A 23537-nucleotide genomic window follows, 5' to 3' on the forward strand; every position below is an offset into this window, starting at 1 on the left:
ATCAGCATGTTGTCACGAATAATTTCAATGTGTTCTGCCTCCACAATCATAGGCAGCCATGCACCCAAATGCTGGAAACTGCAGGGAGAGTGCTCTTGTGTCTGGGTCCTGCTTGCAAGTTTCCTACTGGCATCTGAACGGCCGCTGTGGGAATAGGATGCTGGACTAGGTGGGCCATTGACCTGGCTTGTCTCATATTCTTACCGGTCTTGAAAGACCTACACTGGCTCCCAGTATGTTTCCGAGCACAATTCAAAGTGTTGGTGCTGACCTTTAAAGCCCTAAACAGCATCGGTCCAGTATACCTGAAGGAGCGTCTCCACCCCCATCGTTCTGCCCGGACACTGAGGTCCAGCGCCGAGGGCCTTCTGGCGGTTCCCTCACTGCAAGAAGCCAAGTTGCAGGGAACCAGGCACAGGGCCTTCTCAGTAGTGGCGCCCGCCCTGTGGAACGCCCTCCCACCAGATGTCAAAGAGAAAAATAATTACCAAACTTTTAGAAGACATCTGAAGGCAGCCCTGTTTATGGAAGCTTTTAATGTTTAATAGGTTATTGTATTTTAGTGTTTTATTGGAAGCCGCCCGCAGTGGCTGGGGAGACACAGCCAGATGGGTGGGGTATAAATAGTAACTTCTTCTTCTTCTTCTTCTTCTTCTTCTTCTTCTTCTTCTTCTTCTTCTTCTTCCCGGGCTGCAGAACTGCATTACAAAATTCGAAGCCGCACGAATCTCAAAGGAGGGTTCCGCTTTGGGTTGTGTGTTGTTTTTCGAATTAGGTAGGTTCCCCTTTAAACGCAGACCGGATCCCATTTCTGTCTCAGTCATACCTGATACTCATCCGGTAGCTGGATTTTTGTTTGGCAGGGGGAGGAGCCAAGCGCTATCTCGGTAATCAGTTTCATTTCTGCGTTGCAGCCTGGCACTGGAAACAAACGTTCTCCTGTTAATCCTCCTCGGCTGCCACTGTGTTTTTTTAAGGGAGTTCCCTCCCTGGCATGCCTCTTCCAGGAAGCATTGCCAACGTGAATTTATCATAAGTGGATCTGATAGTCCTCATTAGTTGGGATAAACAGGCAAGCGTTTGAATCATTGCCTAAGCTAAAGAGCCCGAGGGGGTTCTGCTTTGCTTAACACGTACAAATTCACACTATCGTCTTGTACCACAGGGGTGGGGCATCTCAGGCCTGGGAGTCAAATGTGGCCCTCCGGGCCTTTCCTTTCGGCCCCCAGAATGCTCTGAAGGCCACACCACCTTCTCCCAAGGCCACCTCTCCCTTCACCGGCTATCACACCCTCCTTGAGGGCCTTTGCCCTGCTGAAATATTTCCGTGAACTCTGATCCTGTCTCTCACTTGTCTAAAGGATGAAGAAGTATTTGTTCATGTATGCGTAGAAACTAATTTTGGTTACCGCTTTGGCCCTTTTCACCACTGGCCAGAGGCAGAGAATTTAGCCTTTGAGCAGAAGAGAGTTCCCCACCCGCAGTGTTGTTGATTTAAAGGTAAAGGGAGCCCTGACCATTAGGTCCAGTTGTGGCCGACTCTGGGGTTACGGCGCTCATCTCGCTTTATTGGCCGAGGGAGCCGGCATACAGCTTCTGGAACATGTAGCCAGCATGACTAAGCCACTTCTGGCGAACCAGAGCAGCGCACGGAAACACCGTTTACCTTCCCGCTGGAGCAGTACCTATTTATCTACTTGCACTTTGACGTGCTTTCGAACTGCTAGGTGGGCAGGAGCTGGGACTGAGCAACGGGAGTTCACCCCGTTGTGGGGATTCGAACCACCGACCTTCTGATCAACAAGTCCTAGGCTCTGTGGTTTAACCCACAGCGCCACCCGCGTCCCTTTGTAGTTAATTTGGGTGTCCATTAATGCAGGGGTGGAGCAGCTTTGGTTGAAAGATGGTCTTCTCCTTAACTTCATGTGGTTCGCAGAGATGGGTTGCACAGGTCGAAAGCAGGAAAGGTGCGGGAGAAGGAGATGGGATGGGGCAAAGAATTACATTCCGATTTTCATTGGTTTTAATATTGTATACTTGGGATTTCATGTGCCGTTTAGACATCTCCTGAATAAAACATTTGAAACAATGGGAGTTCTACATTCTTGCGGTGCTGTGGTAGAGCATCTGTTTTGCATGCAGAAGGTCCCAGGTCACAGCAGCCAAGTGGTTAAACCATACGGACATTAAACCCAATAGGGTGGAATTTTTCAGACCTGGCAGGGGGCAGCTGACCACTTTAGGGAATGGAGACTGGTTGGGCGATGTCAGGCGTTGCCTGAAGGAATGGTTGGCGAGTTGCTGGTGGTGTAGGTATGTGGAGGTGACGCTCCGCTTGTGCTGAGGCAAACCCCGCACCAGGCAAGCAACAGTGTGCCAAGGAGCGTTGCGCCCACACTCCCTGACCTTTTTCCTTCTTGGCTAGCAAACAGGGTTTTCCCCCTGACCGTTTGTCCTCTCACAGATTTGGTTACTAGACATAACGCTTGGCTGGAGCATGACAGGGGACGCAGACGTGTTCAAGTATCAGAGAAAACATTTTAGGGACACACCGGCTAACACGTGTATTTGCTAATGCTGGAAATGTGCTTAGATGGAAATACGTCCTGTTCAGAGTGGTTTCACTACTGTTTCCAATTGTTGACTTCTGCTAATAAAAGAAGTCTCTGCAGAGCTAGTTGGCAGCTTGTTTTGGAGCATGCTTGCCATTCAACCTCCCTTCGTCCTCGTTACAGTGTTACCTCAGGTTATATACGCTTCAGGTTACAGACTCCGCTAACCCAGAAATAGTGCTTCAGGATGAGAACTCTGCTTCAGGATGAGAACAGAAATTGTGCTCCGGTGGTGCAGCAGCAGCAGGAGGCCGCATTAGCCAAAGTGGTGTTTCAGGTTAAGAACAATTTCAGGTTAAGAACGGACCTCCGGAACGAATTAAGTACTTAACCCGAGGTACCACTGTATTCCTACATAGGTAGCCTTGGCGGCGAGACCGCGATTTCGTGGCAGAATCCATTAGTCTATCATTCAAATAAGACCGTATTCTTAAGGCTGCAAACTCCTTCTGTTTCTGCCTTCTCAGCACCTGCAGTTCTGGATTTTTTCCCATGGGGCAAAGGCCCCTCATTGGAAAAGTAGATGTTGTTCCTCCTCCCCTCCCCATCTTAAACCAGGTGTGGGGAAACACTGGCCCTCCAGATGTGGCAGGACTTCAAGTCCCATCACCCCTGGCCACTGGCCATGCTGGCTGACGGGACTTGCTTTGCAGCAACATCTGCAGGGCCACAGCTTTCGCAGACCCGTCTTAAAGGTTTTCAAGGCACAAGCCCATCACTGACCTCTTCAGAATGCAGGACACACGTTTTGACTTTCCATTTCTGGGATCAGCCAGCAGAAAAATCATTCCCGATATGACGGATTAAGTCCAACCATTTCAAGATCGTAGGAAGAAGGGCAGATCTGAAGGCAAGAGCTGAACTGGGATAGAATCTTTTGTGTTCTTGAAAGACTTGGGCTGCATTCTGGCAGCACTCCATTCCATTTTCCTGATTCCAGCTTCCTTACCTGGCAATTTCCACGTGTGAATTCATGTGGCAAAATCTGGGGAGGAATTCTGGCGTGGAGTTCTTTCCTGCCATTTGAAACGTAGTGTGACAAAGTGGTAAACTGACCAGAAGGCCATGGTTCCGTAACACAACAGGTAATGAATGATCTTGGATGAAGGAGTTGAGGGGATGCTCATCCAATTTGCAGATGATCCCAAACCCCGCTAATCATGCAGAAGACAGAACTGGGATTCAATAGACTGGAGGATTCCACCTAAACATTAGGAAGAACTTCCTGACAGTAAGAGCTGTTCGACAGTGGAATTTGCTGCCAAGGAGTGTGGTGGAGTCTCCTTCTTTGGAGGTCTTTAAGCAGAGGCTTGGCAACCATATGTCAGGAGTGCTCTGATGGTGTTTCCTGCTTGGCAGGGGGTTGGACTCGATGGCCCTTCTGGTCTCTTCCAACTCTATGATTCTATGATTCTATTCTATGATTGGGCCAAAACTAACAAAATGAATTTCAGGAGGGACTAAGGTAAGGTTCTGCACTTGGGCAGGAATAACCAGCTGCACAAATATAAGATGGAACACATGAAAAGGATCAAGGGGTCTTGGACAGAGATGCTGTTGTGGCTAGCAGTCTCTGATAGCCTGATCTTCCATGGAGGTGCCTAATTTTCTTCTAAAGCCACCCAATGTCTTTCTGCCCATTTCTTCAACTTTGGGGTCAAATGCCAGGCCACACCCTTCATTTTACCACCCCTCTGAAAAAAAAATTAAGGCAGAATGATGGAAGCAACATCTACTTAAAGCACGCACCCCCAAACCCAGCCCTCCAGATGTTTTGGGACTACAATTCCCATCACCCCAGACCGCTGGTCCTGTTAGCTAGGGATGATGGGAGTTGTAGTCCCCAAACAGCTGGCGGGCCGAGTTTGGGGATGCCTGACTTAGAGGAAAAACCAGATTACATCCAAGATAGTAGAGTAGAAAATGGCACTACAGATATTAACCACATTTGCTTGGCGGGTAAGGGAGTATGTTTATTTTTCTATAAGTATATGCACCATAAATATAACGGGATCTGTTGTGTTGAAGAGGGTCCCAGCAGATCATCAAGACTTGTGCAGTCCAATGTGTGGTTTAATACACAAGCTGTCATTAACTGGCATCCGGGAAAAGGGGTGGGGGGCAGCTGGCCAGACTGCATTTATTTGTTTGGCGAACTCACACACACATTTTTCAGCTCCGCACACACACAGGAAATAATCCGAATCATCCATCAGGCCATTCAAGTCAACGTTAGCCTGGCCGATATTGTTACAACGAGGCCATCCCTGGAGAGCACGAGGCACAATCCGTCAGGAAAGGAGCAAATCCCTTTTCGTTTCCATCCGTCCTGCTTTGCCGTCCGTTCCATCCCGTCAGCATAAATCCAGATTGACGCCTATGGAAAGAAAAGAAAAAAAGAGGGGGGAAATAGCTGACAAACAACAACATCGAAGATTCGAGTTCGGTTTCTGAGAAGCCCTCCAGGAGGCCGCAGTATCACGATGCTAAAACAACAGAAATAAAAGACTTGCAACATAAAGGGATCAATTAAAGGAAGGAGATTTGGATAGAGATGGTGAGGATTAGCTTTGTACCCTGTGTGTAACTCTGTATAGTTCCCCCGCCCCTCCGGTTTGGCTGCAGCAATGCGTCCTTTGGTGGTCTCACGACAGAAGAGGGAAATCGATTTATCCCCAAGGCCCACAAGTATACAAACAACTGGATGGGGCTGGCCCACCCATGAGGCAAGGTGAGGCGACTGCCTCAGGCGTCACAATCCAAGGGGCAGCCGATCCCAGTGTAGATCTTTATTCCCCCTTGTTTCTGACACAGATCTTCACTCACCCTTTCTCCCTTAGCGGGGAAGGGGGAAACCATTTTATTATGCACGTCCGGTGCCAAAATGTCTTGGAACAGGGTGGAATCTTTAGCTAAAATAATGCAAAAGGTCTCTTCATCACAGGCTGAAATACAGGGCAGGGCAGGAAGAACCAGGAATGCTGAGGCCACGCTGCAGCAACGAGGCGTTCTGTGCCATCCTCCCAAAACCAAACCAAACCAAACCAGAAGAGGTGAAGCTTCAGACTGGTGCTACTGGGAAACAAATGCCCGACTTATCATTTTAATATCGCATTTAGGAGCTTCCAGATTACCTGTTTATTGAGCGTTTGTCCTGATTTGCTTGCCAGGAAATTAAGGCGGTGTTGCGTCAAAGCAAGTCTCACCCCACTGTTTTCCAGGGCATCTTCCCATCTTTTTCCTTATGGCAAGAAAGTCTCGTCTTTTTTATGGGAAGCAGGCTGGTTGCACAAGGCTGTAACTGCACATGACCTGAATTTGGTGCAATGGAGGTTTTGTACTCCAGTGGAGTACAAATGAATTTGCACTGTATTGAGTCAGACCATTGGTGCATCTAGGTCAGTATTGCTGACACTGACTGGCAGCAGCCCTCCAGGGTCTTTCCCCTGCCTGGGACTTTCTGCAAGCAAAGCAGGGGCTCTGCCACTGAGCTACAGCCCTCGTGGGAGAATCCTGTGTAATTGGGAGTAAGCCCCATTGAGTTCAATAGGATTGACTTCCGAGTAGACAGGGTTAGGGCTCCCGCTGGAAGTCGGCAGCCGGATCTTCGGATCCAATCGCTGGCAAGGGTTGCCTTTGCAGAAAGGCAAGCAAGAGGGCTTTTTAAAAAATTTAGATTTGGATTTTGCTATCACGGTCCAGTTAATTACTTTCTGCTAAGCAGACAAACCGACCAACTAGGCATCTGCCTTGATTCATGTTAGGGAGCATCTCCCCCTCCTGGCCAAGACAGGAATAAGAAAGGAATGAGGAAAGGAATGAGGAAAAAATTTAGAAGGGCCGTTTTGCTTAAGGAATAAGTAGGACCTGCAATCATTGTTGTTGTTGTTCCCCCCATCTGCCTGGTCTGCCCCAGCCATTCTCGGCAGCTTCCAACAAATTAAAACATTAAGCACAGTAAAACACCAAAGATTAAAAACTTCCTGATACAGGACTGCCTTCAGATGTCTTGTAAAAGTCAGATACAGTCATACCTCATGTTACGTTTGCTTCATGTTACGTTCTTTCAGGTTACGTCCCACAGCGACCTGGAAGTACTGGAAAGGGTTACTTCCTGGTTTTGCCACATGTGCAGAAGCGCTAAATTGCGCTTCACACATGTGCACAAGAGCCAAATCGTGCCATGCACCTGCGCAGATAGTGCGCTTCAGGTTGCGCTCTTTTCATGTTGCAAATGGGCCTCTGGAACAGATCCCGTTCGCAACCAGAGGTACCACTGTAGTTGTTTATCTCCTTGACATCTGAAGGGAGGGTGTCCCTCAGGGAGGGCACCACCACCGAGAAGGCCCTCTGCCTGGTTCCCTGGAGTTTCACTTCTCGCAGTGAGGGAACTAGCAGAAGACCTTTGGAGGAGGACCTCAGTGTCTGGCTGAACAATGAGGGTGGAGACGCTCCTTCAGGTATACTGGAGAACAGGATGTTGGACAGCTGTGGGCAGGATCCACTCATTGCAAGCAGCTGGACTAGATGAGTCTCGGGGTCCTTTCCAACTCTACAATTCTAGGGTTAGGGATAGGCCTCTGGCCTGATCGATTAGGCCACTTCTTAAGTGGTTTCTTCTCCTTAATCTCCTTTTCTCTGAAGAGTCTTTCGGGACATCTGCATGAGAACGTAAGAATAACCTGCTGCGTCAGGCCAGGGGCCACCCAGTCTAGCATCCTGGTCTCACAGTGGTTGCCCAGATGTGTGGGAAATCTCAACAGGACCTGAGCACAACAGTACTCTCTGCCTGTGCTTTTGGGCAACTGATACTCAGAGGCATTATTGCCTCTGACCAAGGAGGCAGAGCATAACCATCATAATTAGTAGCCGTTGATAGCCTTTTCCTTTATGGATTTGTCTAATCTTCTTTTAAAATCCATCTAAATTGGTGGCCATTCCTGCCTCCAGTGGCAGTGAGTTCCAGAGTCGACCTACGCACTGCATGAAGAAGTACTTTCTGTTATCTAGCTTGGATCTTCCAACATTCGCCTTTGCTGGATGTTCACAAACTCCAGTGAGAAGGAGAGAAACCTTTCTCTAGCCACTTGCTTCCACAACATGCATGATTGTATAAATGCCTATCCCGCCACTTCCGACTCGCAGAATTAAAAAGTCCCGAATGTGGGGATTGCTCTACCTGCTAACTTTGTGGCTCCCCCAAGCCTGGAGATACCTCCCTGTTTTGTGCACGGATGGTGTTGTTCTGGATCCAAATTAGAGAACGCAACTGCTCTCGGCACACAGGATGCAATATTCGGCTTGATGAGACGCAGCCCCCACGCAGAAACCAGGATGCGGCGAGCAAAAGAGCAACGGAGCCGGCCGAAGTTTCATTTCCTGATTCTACGGCTTGCCTCTTCCGCAGCGGGAACTCGCAGAGCAAAATGAGGATGTTTACTTTACCCTATCTGCTCTTTAGATCCCAGCCACGAAGCCTTGATTTTAGCAGAAGGCTGCTCCGCCCTCCCTTTCACAACCCCTCTGAGAGAACAAAGGCTTCCTTATCAATGGAATTAAAATTATGCCATGCTAAAAAAAATGAAAATGAAAAGGGGTCGCGTTTCATAAAAGGCAGCCGAGCTCCACCAGCAGTAACCTTGAGCTGCCGAGTTCATTTAAGATTTTTCAGGCCTAGAAATAGGGACGTAGAAGCTGTCTGGCACAGAATCAGGCCACTGAGCCATCTAAGCTCAGTAATATTTACAACAGGAACGGGAAAGATATTACCCTCCAAATGTTCTCGGATTCCAACTGCCCACAGCAAGCATGACCAAAAATTGTTGGCATCCGAGTGCGCCTTCGGGGTTGAGGTCAAACCACTGGACAGTTTGCTGCGGCTGTAGAGTCCGATATGGGAGAGACATGTTTTGCTGCAACTGGGGCAGATGATGGCGTCTGGCTGCGCTGCTTCAGATGCTCAATAGCTTTTCTTGAAAGACCGACATTGGCTCCCAGTACGTTTCCGAGCACAATTCAAAGTGTTGGTGCTGACCTTTAGAACCCTAAACAGCCTTGGTCCAGTATATCTGAAGGAGCGTCTCCACCCCCATCGTTCTGCCCGAACACTGAGGTCCAGCTCCGAGGGCCTTCTGGCTGTTCCTTCACTGCGAGAAGCAAAGCTACAGGGAACCAGGCAGAGGGCCTTCTTGGTAGTGGCGCCTTCCCTGTGGAATGCCCTCCCACCAGATATCAAGGAAATAAACAACTACCAGACTTTTAGAAGACATCTGAAGGCAGCCCTCTTTAGGGAAGCTTTTAATGTTTGATGTATTATAGTATTTTAATATTTTTTCAGAAGCCGCCCAGAGTGGCTGGGGAAGCCCAGCCAGATGGGCGGGGTATAAATAATAAAATTATATTATTATTATTATTTCTTCTCTCTGCGCTCCTCCCAGCAGCCATTCCTGCTCTGGATACAACCTGACTATCTATGGTCATCTGCAAGGGGTTCCCACATGGCGGGGTCGATGTTGCCAGCCTTCATGTCATGTTTGCAGACATTTTTGTAACACAGAGCCGGTCTGCCAACAGGCCTGGTCCCAGGAGCCAGCTCCCCGTAGGTCACGTCCTTGCAGATCCTGCCATCTTCCATTCTGTGGGCATGGCCAGGCCAGCGTAGACGTCGCTGAGACAGGGGTGTAAACATGCAGGGGGTGTTAGAATTCCTGCTCCATGATTGCAGTCATGGGATTGTTGTCTTTCACATGACGGTGCATATTTTGACTCCACAGAGTGGGAAGTGACGGAGACAGGATGTTTGTGGTATTGTGTTCCGTGAAGTGGGACTATTGTCCTTTGTTCTTTTTCTCTTTGCTGTCCGATGCTAGAGAGAAAGGGAGCCATGTTGCAGTGCTCCGTGTATAAAGGTAAAGGGACCCCTGACCATTAGGTCCAGTCGTGACCGACTCTGGGGTTGCGGCGCTCATCTCGCTTTATTGGCCAAGGGAGACGGCGTACAGCTTCCGGGTCATGTGGCCAGCATGACTAAGCTGCTTCTGGTGAACCAGAGCAGCACACAGAAATGCTGTTTACCTTCCCGCTGGAGAGGTACCTATTTATCTACTTGCACTTTGACGTGCTTTCTAACTGCTAGGTTGGCAGGAGCAGGGACCGAGCAACGGAAGCTCACCCCGTCGCGGGGATTCAAACCGCCAATCTTCTGATCAGCAAGTCCTAGGCTCTGTGGTTTAACCCACAGCGCCACCCGCGTCCCAGGCTCTGTGTATGTCTATATGTAAATAAAGTCATTAGCCCAAATGCTGAGTTGCTGAGATCCATTACGCATGATGCGCAAACTCTGTGGATCCCTAAGTGTGCCGCTGTCGGTTGGTATTGGTCGCAGTGATGTTCGGGCTGAAGAAAGCTTTTGAAGCTCCCGAACGAAAGACCAGGAGGGAGAGAACATGCCAGCCGGGCATGTGTCTCTGCCAGGGTCCTACTCGAGTGTAGAACGAGCTCCTTACAACAGGGGTCGCTGAGACAGGGGTGTAAACATGCTTGGGATGTGGGGAATTAGGGGAGCACGTCTTTTTTTGAGGCTCTGCCCTGCCATGAGATAGGAGTGACAAACTCTTTCCCCCTGGTCTCCCAGAATCAGGAGAGGCATGCAGAGGGCGGAGGAGAGGCTAGCTTCATGCTGGCGCAGCCTCAGATTGCTTAGGGAAAACCCTGGAGAGGAGAGGATTTAGGCAGCTGTGGAGAGGCTGGGACTCTCGATCTCAGCAACTGTGTCACAGAGGCAAGAGCTGGCAGAGATAGGTGCTGCACTCTGATGGACTACATGGAAATGGCAGAAATGACAGGCAGAATCCGAGACCAGGGAGAAGAGTCGATGGAAGAAGATTGGAAAAAATTTAAAGTATATTTACAGAAATACTGTAAAATTAATGAATGTTAGAAGAATACTGAAATGAAGTTATAAGGTTTTAGCAGAAATGTTATAAAGATTTAAGCAAAAACTGATTGTTAATGGGCTAAAGTGGAAAATTTAGATTGTGTTAAGATAAATTATAGAACAAAAAATTGAGAAAGAGGGAAAGGATTTGCTGAATTAGCTAGTTGAACTAGAATACAAAAAAGGGAGGTGTGAGGAAGTCGAGGAAACAGGTAAATGAAAGATAAAGATATGGAAATTGGATGTGTTTTTAAATGTTTTTGTTTTTTCTTCTTGTCTTGATGTATTGTTTTTTCTTTCTATTTTTGATGTATTGTTTGTTAATTTTTGTATTGTTTTTTTCCCCTTTCATATTTTCTCTTTTTTCTTCTGTAACTATAAAACCACTAATAAATATTATTATAAAAAAAGAGATAGGTGCTGCACTCATTAGGCCTGACACTGCACATCCTGTTTTTGCTAATAAAGAGTTAACTCCATCTTGCCCAGTGTGGTTTACTGCTGGCTCGATCCTGTCACCTGGATTAGCACACAGGCATCATGTCTAGCAGCCTCGCCCTCCATCCATTTGTCTCCTATTCTTTCAAAGCAGTGCTGGGGCCTTGGAGCTGGCTCGCAGGACTCGAGAGATCCAGAGGGTGGCAACACATGAACAGGGCCTTCTCTGCAGTGGCTCCCTGTCTGTGGAATGCTCTCCCCAGGGAAGTTTGCCTGACGCCTTCATTATACTGCCAGGTGCCAGGCAAAAATGTTCCTTTTTAATCAGGCCTTTGGTTGACCTGATCAACACCCTGTACCTCTTTAAAATGTGGTTCTTTTTTGGGGGGCGGGGCGTGTTATTGGGTTATTGTTTTTACTTTGATTTTATATATTGTGATCTTTTATGTGAACTGCCCTGAGACCTCGGGATATAGGGCGGTATATAAATTCAAATAATAATAATAATAATAATAATAATAACTCTCCCCAGCAAGTCACACCCCTCACTGTTTGTGTCCGACTGGAATGTGTCAATGGAACAAGGCCTTTTGCTTGTCTGGATGGAGAATAAAGCTGTCTACTGTGCGCAAAAGCTAGCCTACTGCGCTTACGGAAACATTTCACAGAATCATAGAGTTGTAAAGTTGGGTCCCAAGGGTCATCTAGTCCAACCCCCTGCAATGCCTCGCCCAACAGCGGGCGTGTCACTTGCTCAGAAGGGAATGTGGCCTTTGGGCTGAGAAAGGTCACCCCCCCACCCGGTTTCACTGCTGTCTAAGCTAGTGGCATTCACCATTCCATGTGGCAGGGAGTTCCACAGTTTAAGCATCCCGAAACACGTTCTCCTTGGACCCAAGTGAGACTAGGCTGAAGGCTGGCAAAAGAAGGCTAAAGCAACCGACCTGCCATATCTCAATCTTCCAGCTGTTCTCTCCTTTTCTTCAGATTCCTGACGCCGGGTGCTCTTTCGGTTGCTACCCAGGGATGGCAGCTAACCTCAGCAGCCGGTGACGGTAGGATCGGCCCCTGACCGCTTGGTGATGTGCAGTTTGGCAACTTCCTCTGCAGAGGTCGGGTGGATCCCAACCGTCTTCGCCATTTGGGAATAGGTAGCGCCACATCTACAAAGAAGGGAAAGGGATAAAACTGTGTGGACAGCCAAAGCCCTATTGAATCTTTCCTGCTACAGGATTATTGAATCAGCCTTTAAACCAGTAATTTATCCCTGCTTGGGCAGGAGGGGCTTTAATGAGCCAGAGCAACTGATCGCTCGTGTTTATTTCTTCTTTTACTGCAACTCCAAGAATGAAACAAACAAGTATGCAAGGAACTGTTCGGGCTGCAAAGGGGGGATTTTTTTTTTAAAGGTTCCACAGGCAAGGAAATGGCTTAGTAAAGGGAGGATTCAGTAATGTCAAAGGTTGAGTGAACAAGAAGCAGCTACAGTGGTGCCTCTGGTTAAGAACTTAATTCGTTCCGGAGGTCCGTTCTTAACCTGAAACTGCTCTTAACCTGAAGCACCACTTTAGCTAATGGGGCCTCCTGCTGCTGCCGGAGCACGATTTCTGTTCTCATCCTGAAGCAAAGTTCTTAACCCAAGGTAATATTTCTGGGTTAGCGGAGTCTGTAACCTGAAGCATCTGTAACCCGAGGTACCACTGTATTTTAAAGGGTCAGGAGCAGAGGATCAGCAGCAACTTTAAGTTATTATTATTAAGAGGCACCAAAATCCATTTCAAGGTTGCAACCTTATGCACGCTTTCTAGGAATCAAGTCCCATTGAGCTGAATGGGACTGTGCTGGTTGTGGGGTTGCTATGGGGAAACACAGTGGTTTACTGACATCCATACAATACATTTTAAAGCACTGCTCTACCACGTCCCCCGGAGAATGCTGGGAACTGTAGCTCCGTGTCTCCTAAGAACTCTTGCCACATTGAACCAACGACAGCTCCCAGAATGCTTTGGGGGAAGCCACAGCTGTTAACAGTGGTATATCGGTGGTCTGAATGCATGGGGCAACTGTGACCGCAGAAATGGAGATTTAAATTCCATGTCCAGTTGACTGTGGAAGAGAAAGGCCTCGCGAAAGGGCCCTAACTTTGGAAGATCTGCTCCTGTGTCAGCATGATATCTCTCCCAATGATGCTGGCCCACAGGTTATGAACTAGCCCAGGGGTCTGCAGCCTTTAAGACAAAAAGAGCCACTTGGACCCGTTTCCAAAGGAAAAAAACTGGGAGCCGCAAAACTCGTCATTATAAAAATAACTTTTTTGTCACTTTTTTATTATTTCTTTGTTTGACCCCTCAGAATTACTCCTCCTCATAGAAATAAACGTTAAATTAACAAGTTACCTTTTTTTGTGTGTGTGTTCTTCACTCCCCTTCAAAACAGTGACCAGCGTACATGTCCCCTTTCAATGCAGTGACCAGCGTACATGCCCCTTACAATGTAGCGGGCGGGCGGGAAGGTGACGTCGGGACGGTGCGTGACTAACGCACCGCCCCCATGCGACGTCACAGCCAGTACAGCGCCCGCCACAGTGGGGAGTGCCGGGGCGCACAATGCGCCTCCTCCCCTCGCTCGTATCTGCCCCGGAGCCACGACAAAGGTGTAAAAGAGCCACATGCGGCTCCGGAGCCGCGGGTTGCAGACCACTGGACTAGCCTGAGGAAGCGGTTAAACTGAGTGGGCCTGGATAGCTCAGTTGGTTAGAGCATGGTGTTGATAATGCCAGGGTTGCAGGTTTGATCCCTGTATGGGACAGCTGCATATTCCAGCATTGCAGGGGGTTGGATTGGATGACCCTCAGGGTCCCTTCCAACGCTACGATTCCATGATTCGGACCATTTTTAGACCTGAGTCCAGCCCTCACTCATCCACACTGGGTCTTAGGTGAATTCCCCTCAAAGCAAAGTGTAACTACAGTGGCACCTCGGGTTACATACGCTTCAGGTTACATACACTTCAGGTTACAGACTCCGCTAACCCAGAAATAGTGCTTCAGGATGAGAACAGAAATTGTGCTCCGGCGGTGCAGCAGCAGCAGGAGGCCCCATTAGCCAAAGTGGTGCTTCAGGTTAAGAACAGTTTCAGGTTAAGAACGGACCTCAAGAATGAATTAAGTAATTAACTCGAGGTACCACTGTACTCTCCACAACACACAATCTGCAATAACTTGCCTTGTTAAAGCAGATCCTTTGCAAAACAGAGGAAACAAATCTTCATTTCCTATCATCCAGGACCAGATTTAGGTCTGATGAGGCCCTAAGCTACTGAAGGTAATGGGGCCCTTTATATGTCCAGCTGTCAACAACAAATTGTCACTGTTTTTTGTGTTGAATATATGCTATATGGTAATTTATGAATCTAATAGGTACCTAAAGCCATTTGTACATAACAAAATACGCGTTTTATCAAAGTAATTGTTGAAAAGTCCATGCAGAATGCAAAGTCTATGCAGAATGTAGGCACCCTATACAGTGGTGCCCCGCAAGACGAATGCCTCGCAAGACGGAAAACCCGCTAGACGAAAGGGTTTTCCGTTTTGGAGGTGCTTCGCAGGACGAATTTCTCTATGGGCTTGCTTCGCAAGACGAAAATGTCTTGCGATTCCTGGGGGGTTTTTTTCGCTCCCCAACGCCTTTTTCTAAGTCACTAAGCTGCTAATAGCCTTTTAGCAGCTAATCCACTAATCCCTTAAGCCTTTAATAGCCGCTAAACCGCTAATAGCGCTAATCCGCTAATGGGCTTGCTTCGCAAGACGAAAAAACCGCTAGACGAAGAGACTCACTGAACGGATTCTTTTCGTCTTGCGAGGCACCACTGTATATTGAAATGAGCAAACCAGTGATATTTTAGGGAGCAGGCTGGCATTCCTTACATCATATGAGCCAACGCAACACAAAACATTGTTGCTGTATGTAGGTTTTATTTTAGTTGTTTTTTATCTTATATATTGGAAATGTACATCTAGGTTTTTTTCCGTTACATTTTTTGGGGGGCCCCCAGAGAGTGGGGCCCTAAGCTATAGCTTGTCCCGGTTATACATAAATCCAGCACTGCTCTCATCCCATGCAGAAACTCAGCTTCCTTTTTTAGACCTTACTCCTTTCAGACACTAGAGAGCAGCAGCGACAAGGAAAACAAACCTGGCCTTAGGCACAGGGAGATTTCCTCAATGTTGCAAAAGCACCCAACCAGCCCTGGGATTTTTTGAAGATCAAAGTTTCTCCGGAATGGAAATTTACCAAAATTGCTTATCTCCAGGAGCGTCTGCCCCCACTGTCCGCAAAGAGCACCACGGTCCTCTTTTAGCAACAGTTTAATTAGATCAGCCTCTCCTAACTTGGAGTTCACTCCAGATGTGGTGAACTGCAACTCCCTGATGATTGGCCATGGTGGCCGGTGCTTATGGGAGATGGAGTCTCCATCTGGTTGGGGGAGGCTGAATTTGAGAAACTCGGAGGGTGGGTAGAGCAAATCTGCAAAGTTTAAAAGTTGCTTTTATTTTATTTTAAAGCCACTTCTTACAATGCAACGTCTACTCAGTGGGACAGACTCCCAGGAAAGTATGTACAAGATTGCACTTTAATGACATTAAAAGATGCGACAATTCAGTTTTTATTTCATTTTAAGGAACTGTTAACGTAAGTTTTTCGGGGGTATATTTTGAGGTATGCTTTCCTCCAAATATATATTCCTTTCATAGGGTATTTTGGACAGAGAAACGAATCGCGACATTTGGAGACGTGTGAATTCTGAAGGCACATGTTTCAGTCTGAGTACTGTTTTCGAGAAGCGCCAACCAAACTCCTCCGCTATCCCAGCCTGTGATCAGTGACTCTCCAGCTATTTTGGGCTACAGGACGCTTGGTTCCATAAACTCACCTCCTGTGCCCCCTAAGGTAAAAGGTAAAGGATCCCTGGACAGTTAAGTCCAGTCAAAGGCTACTATGAGGTTGTGGCACTCATCCTGCTTTCAGGCTGAGGAAGCCGGCATTTGTCCACAGACAGCTTTCCAGGTCTTGTGGCCAGCAGGACTAAACCGCTTCTGGTGCAATGGGACACCATGATGGAAACCAGAGTGCACGGAAACGCTGTTTACCTTCCCGCCGCAGCGGTACCTATTTATCTACTTGCACTGGTATGCTTTCGCACTGCTAGGTTGGCAGGAGTTGGGACAGAGCAACAGGAGCTCCCTCCATTGCGGGGATTCGAACCACCAACCTGCTGATCAGCAAGCCCAAGAGGTTCAGTGGTTTAGACCACAGCGCCACCCTCATTCCCTGTGCCCCCTAACCCTATAAAAAGCATTATTCAGAATAGGGCTTGCATGAACCACTAACAAGATCGAATTCAAAACAGTAACAATTAATTGCACGCTTATTCAAAATCCAGAACTATTTAGTTTAATTAATGCAACAAAACTGATGAATCTGATCCAGCCTGATAATCGTTTATACTGACAGTGCCCTACTGCTGCATCCTTGTCTCTTAGCACCCTGCTAGGTAACCCCACACTTTCTTGGAGGTGGGACACCAAAATGCCAAACTGCAATCCTCACCAACTCTGCCTATTGGACCTGCTGGAAGTTGAACAACATCTGGAGGGCTGCAGGTTCCACACCTCTGGTTTAGTGAAACCAACACCCCACCCCCACTGTGGACGTGGGTGGCGCTGTGGGTTAAACCACAGAGCCTAGGACTTGCCAATCAGAAGGTCGGCAGTTCGAATCCCCGCGACGGGGTGAGCTCCCGTTGCTCGGTCCCTGCTCCTGCCAACCTAGCAGTTTGAAAGCATGTCAAAGTGCAAGTAGATCAATAGGTACCTCTCCAGCGGGAAGGTAAACGGCGTTTCCGTGCACTGCTCTGATTCACCAGAAGTGGCTTAAGTCATGCTGGCCACATGACCCGGAAGCTGTACGCCGGGTCCCTCGGCCAATAAAGCAAAATGACCACCACAACCCCAGAGTCGGCCACGACTGGACCTAATGATCAGGGATCCCTTTACCTTTACCCCCCCCCCCTGCCACGGTGCAGACTTTAAAAGAAAATATGACCATTCTCTCCAAAGCTTTGATGATTCCTCCTGCAAGGCTCCCCATGAAACATAATCAAAAAAAGCTTTTAGATCCCCCCCCCAATCTCTTTTAAAAGAAAGGCTTCTGCATATTTCAGCGATCATTTATTATCCTGAAAACATAAAGCTTTTGCCTTTGCTGCACTTTGAAGAGTTAACAGCTGCGTAGCAAAATGGATTTTTTCTTGGAGGAGGGCTGTACGGTTTGCCAAGAAACATACTTCATAAACATAAATGCAAGAAATCTGGTACATCCGTCACTAAGCCCAACATTTTATTAATAAAGAAGGGCAATTTTTTTAAAAAAAACCCGAAAATCTAGGAAACGAGACATAAAAGTAAATGGAAACATGGGCTCTTTTTTTAGCCCTGCCAAAAGCTAAACCGCTATCTTTCATAATCTTAGGGTGACTTAAAAGAGAAGGCTTTCGGAAAACTCTAGGAAGGGGGCGGATGGGGTGGAGTGCAGAATTCTCGATTCCACTTACTTGATTCCAAGGGCAAATCCTTGAATAACTTCGCCGGCGTTTGGGCCAATGAAATGAAGGCCGAGGATTCGCTGTTCTTGCTGGCGTAAGCACACCATCTGAAAGCAAAACGGGGAGCAGCAGGAGACTGTCAGAAGAAGACACAAGAAACTGCCTTCTGCTGAACACTGGCCCATGGAGCTCAGTTCTGTCTGCACTGGCTGGCAGTGCCTTCGCCAGGGTTTCAGACAAGGGACCTTCCCAGCCTGACTGGGAGACACCAGGGACTGAATCTGGGGCCTTCTGCAAGGTGGATGCTCTGTCACTATCAGAGGATAGCTGACTATCTAGCGCTTCAGACCATCGGTCCATCTAGCGCAGTGTTGCACACACTGACTGGCAGCAACTTCTCCATGGTTTCAGGCAGGGGACACCCACAGGCCTGCCTGGAGATGCCAGGAACCGAGAGTGGGACAGGTGAGACTGTTCATCCACCTAGCCCTAGTCTGCTCTGACTGGCAGTGGGTCTCCAGGGTTTATGGGGTGGCTAACACCCCAGAGGACAGGATCACACTTCAAAACGACCTTGACAGATTAGAGAACTGGGCCAAAACAAACAAGATGAACTTTAACAGGGAGAAATGTAAAGTATTGCACTTGGGCAAAAAAAATGAGAGGCACAAATACAAGATGGGTGACACCTGGCTTGAGAGCAGTACATGTGAAAAGGATCTAGGAGTCTTGGTTGACCACAAACTTGACATGAGCCAACAGTGTGACGCGGCAGCTAAAAAAGCCAATGCAATTCTGGGCTGCATCAATAGGAGTATAGCATCTAGATCAAGGGAAGTAATAGTGCCACTGTATTCTGCTCTGGTCAGACCTCACCTGGAGTACTGTGTCCAGTTCTGGGCACCACAGTTCAAGAAGGACACTGACAAACTGGAACGTGTCCAGAGGAGGGCAACCAAAATGGTCAAAGGCCTGGAAACGATGCCTTATGAGGAACGGCTAAGGGAGCTGGGCATGTTTAGCCTGGAGAAGAGGAGGTTAAGGGGTGATATGATAGCCATGTTCAAATATATAAAAGGATGTCATATAGAGGAGGGAGAAAGGTTGTTTTCTGCTGCTCCAGAGAAGCGGACACGGAGCAATGGATCCAAACTACAAGAAAGAAGATTCCACCTAAACATTAGGAAGAACTTCCTGACAGTAAGAGCTGTTCGACAGTGGGATTTGCTGCCAAGGAGTGTGGTGGAGTCTCCTTCTTTGGAGGTCTTTAAGCAGAGGCTTGACAACCATATGTCAGGAGTGCTCTGATGGTGTTTCCTGCTTGGCAGGGGGTTGGACTCGATGGCCTTGTGGTCTCTTCCAACTCTACGATTCTATGGGCAGAGAAAGTCCTTTCCAATCTGGGAGCATTCTGCATGCAAAGCATCTCCTCTACCACCAAACTACACCTTTTGCTTAAAATATAGGACACTGCCTTATTTGGAGGAGGACTATTCGTCCATCTAACTCAGTGCTGCCTGCACTGGCAGCCAGTAGTTCTCCAGGATTTCAGACATTTTCATTTCCCTTTTAATTTGTATACGCCTTTCTACAATACGATGCACAAGGCGGTTTGCAAGCTTAAGAAACAACAAAACAGACAGCAAAGGGCACAACGCCCAAAAACAATCTGATTCGATACAAAAAAAAGTCATAATAAAGAGATAACTTTAAAATAAACAACTTGTAGCAAATAAAGCAATACCTTGGTTCTCAAACACCTTGGTACTCAAATGCCTTGGTTTCCAAACACTGAAAACCCGGAAGTAAGTGTTCTGGTTTTCGAACGTTTTTCGGAAGCCAAACATTGGCTATTGTTTCAGGGGCGCCTGCACTAATCAGAAGCTGCGCCTTGGTTTTCGAAAATTTCGGAAGTCAACCGGACTTCTGGAACAGATTAAGTTAGGCGCTTTTGTTTTTGCTATTTATTTTGTGTTTTTGTCTTTGAGGCTTTTTTGGTTAATTTGTTTTTGTGATTGTGTGGAACCCAGTTTAGCTACTGAATGCGGAAATGGATAAAAGCCCCCCATCCAAACGATAACTATCATCAGTGCAGGTAAGAAAAAAAAGCAATTTTATTTTTTATCATCTACAATACTGTTTTATTTTATAGTACAGTACATTGATTATCGCTTTTATTTTATGGATCAACGGTCTCGTTAGATAGTAAAATTCATGTTAAATTGCTGTTTTAGGAGTTGTTTTTAAAAGTCTGGAACGGATTAATCCGTTTTGCATTACTTTCTATGGGAAAGCGCGCCTTGGTTTCGGAACACTTTGGTTTTGGAAAGGACTTTCAGAACGGATTAAGTTTGAGAACCAAGCTACCACTGTATTCAACAATCCATTGGAATATAATAGTAAACAGTAAAATTAAATACCAGCAAATAATAATTAAGTAGTTTACGCTTAACAATTGCAATGAAGAACTATAAAAATAATGGCAAGTAACAATGCATAAAATGCCACAAAACATACACAACCTGGGGGGGGGGGGGCTGCCAACAGCAGAGGCAAATGTGAGCCTGGACAAGAGCAGGACACCCTGGCACTGGGAAGACAGGGGTGGCAGTTTTTTTGACACCCTACCTCTATGCAGAAGCAAATCATCAGGTAGGGCAGAACTGCTATGGCAGCTTCCCGGCATACGAGGAGGTTGGTGCAGTGCAAACGCAGCAGCAAGGAGGCTGGATAGGCTCCGACAGTGCATTTGGCCCATGCCAGCCTCCCCAGGTAAGTGATTATAGCAAGGGCCATGGACTGCAAGAAGATCAAACCTCTCCATTCTTAAGGAAATCAGCCCTGAGTGCTCCCTGGAAGGACAGATCCTGAAGCTGAGGCTCCAATACTTTGGCCACCTCGTGAGAAGAGAAGACTCCCTGGAAAAGACCCTGGTGTTGGGAAAGATGGAGGGCAGAAGGAGAAGGGGAAGACAGAGGACGACATGGTTCGACAGTGCTCTCGAAGCTACTAGCATGAGTTTGACCAAACTGCGGGAGGCAGTGCAAGACAGGAGTGCCTGGCGTGCTCTGGTCCCTGGGGTCACAAAGAGTCGGACACGACTAAACGACGAAATTACAACAAACACACATACTACGAGCCACCTTTGTCCCCACCATCTTTCCAGCAAAGCCAAGGATGCAGAGCCTCCGTGCTGGAAGTGGAGGTCAAACGCCAGGAACACGGACTTACTTTGATGTAACATTGAGCTGCATCTCTTTCGGCCACGGTAAATTCCAACGGCTTATAAAACGCATGGTACACCTAACAGAAAGGAATATCGGAAGATGCAATCAGAGCCTGCCTTACATCATTGCTTCGTTTTACATTTTTATCATTTCTGATAAGAGAAATCTCTCTCTTCTAGTGATTCTTCTGCTAGCTGCTCCCCATCCAGTATTTCCCAGCTTCTGCCTTCTGAACTAGGCCCCTCTGCAAACCACTGTTCCTAATCTATACTGTCCTCCTGCTCCTGGGAAAATTCAGGATCAGGAGGAGGGGTGGTTCCCACCATTCTTCCTCAGTGCAGCCCTCCTCAGCACGGTCCCTGACACACAGTGGCAGAGCAAGCTGGCTCCACAGCACTGGTGGCCAGCAGCCATGCCTGTCAGGAGCCCAGCATACCTCTATATGATCTGCTCCAAACCGCCCTGCAGCTTCTTCTTCCGAGAGTCCTACACAGCCATACTCCAGGGGGGTGAAGACAGTGGTAGGCACCTAGGCAATAGAAGGCCATCCTGTTACTCTCTCCCCCTCAAAATTGTTTATTCATTTTATAACACAAATAAAAAACAAACAAACAGAAAAGACAAACAAAACGAATAAATTCTTGTCATATCCTTCTTTTTCTAAACATTGTTAAATGGGCTTCCCCAAGTCCCACCTGTGGGGACGCGGGTGGCGCTGTGGGTAAAAGCCTCAGCACCTAGGGCTTGCCGATCGAAAGGTCTGCGGTTCAAATCCCCGCGGCGGGGTGCGCTCCTGTTGTTCGGTCCCAGCGCCTGCCAACCTAGCAGTTCGAAAGCACCCCCGGGTGCAAGTAGGGACCGCTTACTAGCAGGAAGGTAAACGGTGTTTCCGTGTGCGGCTCTGGCTCGCCAGAGCAGCGATGTCACACTGGCCACGTGACCCAGAAGTGTCTCCGGACAGCGCTGGCCCCCGGCCTATAGAGTGAGATGAGCGCACAACCCTAGAGTCTGGCAAGACTGGCCCGTACGGGCAGGGGTACCTTTACCTTTACCTTTTAAGTCCCACCTATCTGATTTTCATTTTACTTCATCTTTAGCAGTTTACATATATCCTAATTTCTAACCATCTTTTTTTTTTTAATCACACTTAAAATAACTTCACATTTTACCACTTACATATAATACTATTTTAATATCCCCTATCTTCTACTTCTAACCCTACAGCCTATATCCACTTCCAAAGCTATTCTAAGGTTTAAATATTAACATATTTTTTCAAATATTCCTTAAACTTCTTCCAATCTTCTTCCACCGTCTCTTCTCTCTGGTCTCGGAGTCTCCCGGTCAGTTCGGCAAGTTCCATATAGTCCATCATCTTCATCTGCCATTCTTCGATAGTTGGTAAATCTTGTTTCTTCCAATTCTTCGCGGCCATCCTGTTACTCTCAAGCCAATACACAAGAGCCCCATGCTTCCCCCTATCCCCCAAAACTGAATGACACACAGTAGTAGTGTAGTGGGAAAAGCCATCTAGGCCAACCCCCAACAATGCAGGAATCTCAACGTGCGGTCCCCCATCCAATTTCAAACCATACCGGACCCTGCTTAGCTTCACAAATGTTCTAGCGGTTTCATTGCTGCACCACTAGGAGGGGTTGATGCAGGATCCCCTTCATAATAGTGACAACCAGAGCGACTCACAGCCATTTATCCCACCCCCCTCAGATTATACAATAACTTTATAATTATACAAGTTATAATTAGGGATATATTGCAATGATCATTGCAGATCCTCCATATATTGCCTTTCCCCTAGATCAGCTCCTTCTTGGTGTTGGGATGGAAGAATGAGGAAACCCCGACAAAAGAACAGTGGCAAGAGAAATTTTTGAACTACGTAGAACTGGCTAAATTGACATACAAATTGTGAGATAAGGACTTTAAAGAAGAACGGGAACTTTTCACACATTACTTAAAAAGACAACAAAATGAATTGGACTCCTTGGCAGATTTTGAATAAACATACACAAATTTTTGATTGTTAACATAAAGGTAAAGGTACCCCTGCCCGTACGGGCCAGTCTTGCCAGACTCTAGGGTTGTGCGCCCATCTCACTCAAGAGGCCGGGGGCCAGCGCTGTCCAAAGACAATTCCGGGTCACGTGGCCAGCGTGACAACGCTGCTCTGGCGAGCCAGAGCCGCACACGGAAACGCCGTTTACCTTCCCGCTAGTAAGCGGTCCCTATTTATCTACTCGCACCCAGGGGTGCTTTCGAACTGCTAGGTTGGCAGGCGCTGGGACCGAACAGCGGGAGCGCACCCCGCCGCGGGGATTCGAACCGCCGACCTTTCGATCGGCAAGCCCTAGGTGCTGAGGCTTTAGCCCACAGCACCACCCGTCCCTTGATTGTTAACATAGTAGATAGATAATATGATGATTTGTTTTGATAATATGATTTGTTTTGATAATTTGTTATGTTAATAAAAAAATTAGATATGTATATAAAAACACGGTCTCGGTGTTCTTCCCTCACCCCTTCTCCAGAGTGACCCCGGGAGCCAATCCTCAGTGGCTGACTTGCCTTTTTGCACTCTGATTGGCTTCCATCAACACACAGAGCAAGAAGGCTTATTCTCATTGGCCAAAAAGCTCCCCTTTCGTGCTGATTACGTGATTCTAGGATGCTATAGACAAGGACTCTGCTACAGAAATAATACGA

The 23537-nt window shown here is 47.5% G+C and overlaps 1 protein-coding gene across 1 annotated transcript in view; it reads right to left on the reverse strand.

Moving 5' to 3' along the window:
* Positions 1-4559: 4559 nt before the first annotated feature.
* The window catches only part of TXNRD2 (thioredoxin reductase 2), a 69663-nt gene continuing 50685 nt past the window's right edge, over positions 4560-23537 (reverse strand). The window contains exons 14-18 of the mRNA XM_083418328.1: positions 21253-21345; positions 20821-20892; positions 17599-17696; positions 11931-12149; positions 4560-4989 (exon numbers count right to left, since the gene is read on the reverse strand). Of these exons, the coding sequence (XP_083274454.1) occupies positions 12026-12149; positions 17599-17696; positions 20821-20892; positions 21253-21345 (387 nt within the window). The 3' untranslated portion in view covers positions 4560-4989; positions 11931-12025. The remainder of the gene's footprint in view (positions 4990-11930; positions 12150-17598; positions 17697-20820; positions 20893-21252; positions 21346-23537) is intronic.

Source organism: Podarcis tiliguerta (assembly GCF_965153285.1).
Source record: "Podarcis tiliguerta genome assembly, chromosome: 16".
Taxonomy (NCBI): Eukaryota; Metazoa; Chordata; class Lepidosauria; order Squamata; family Lacertidae; genus Podarcis; species Podarcis tiliguerta.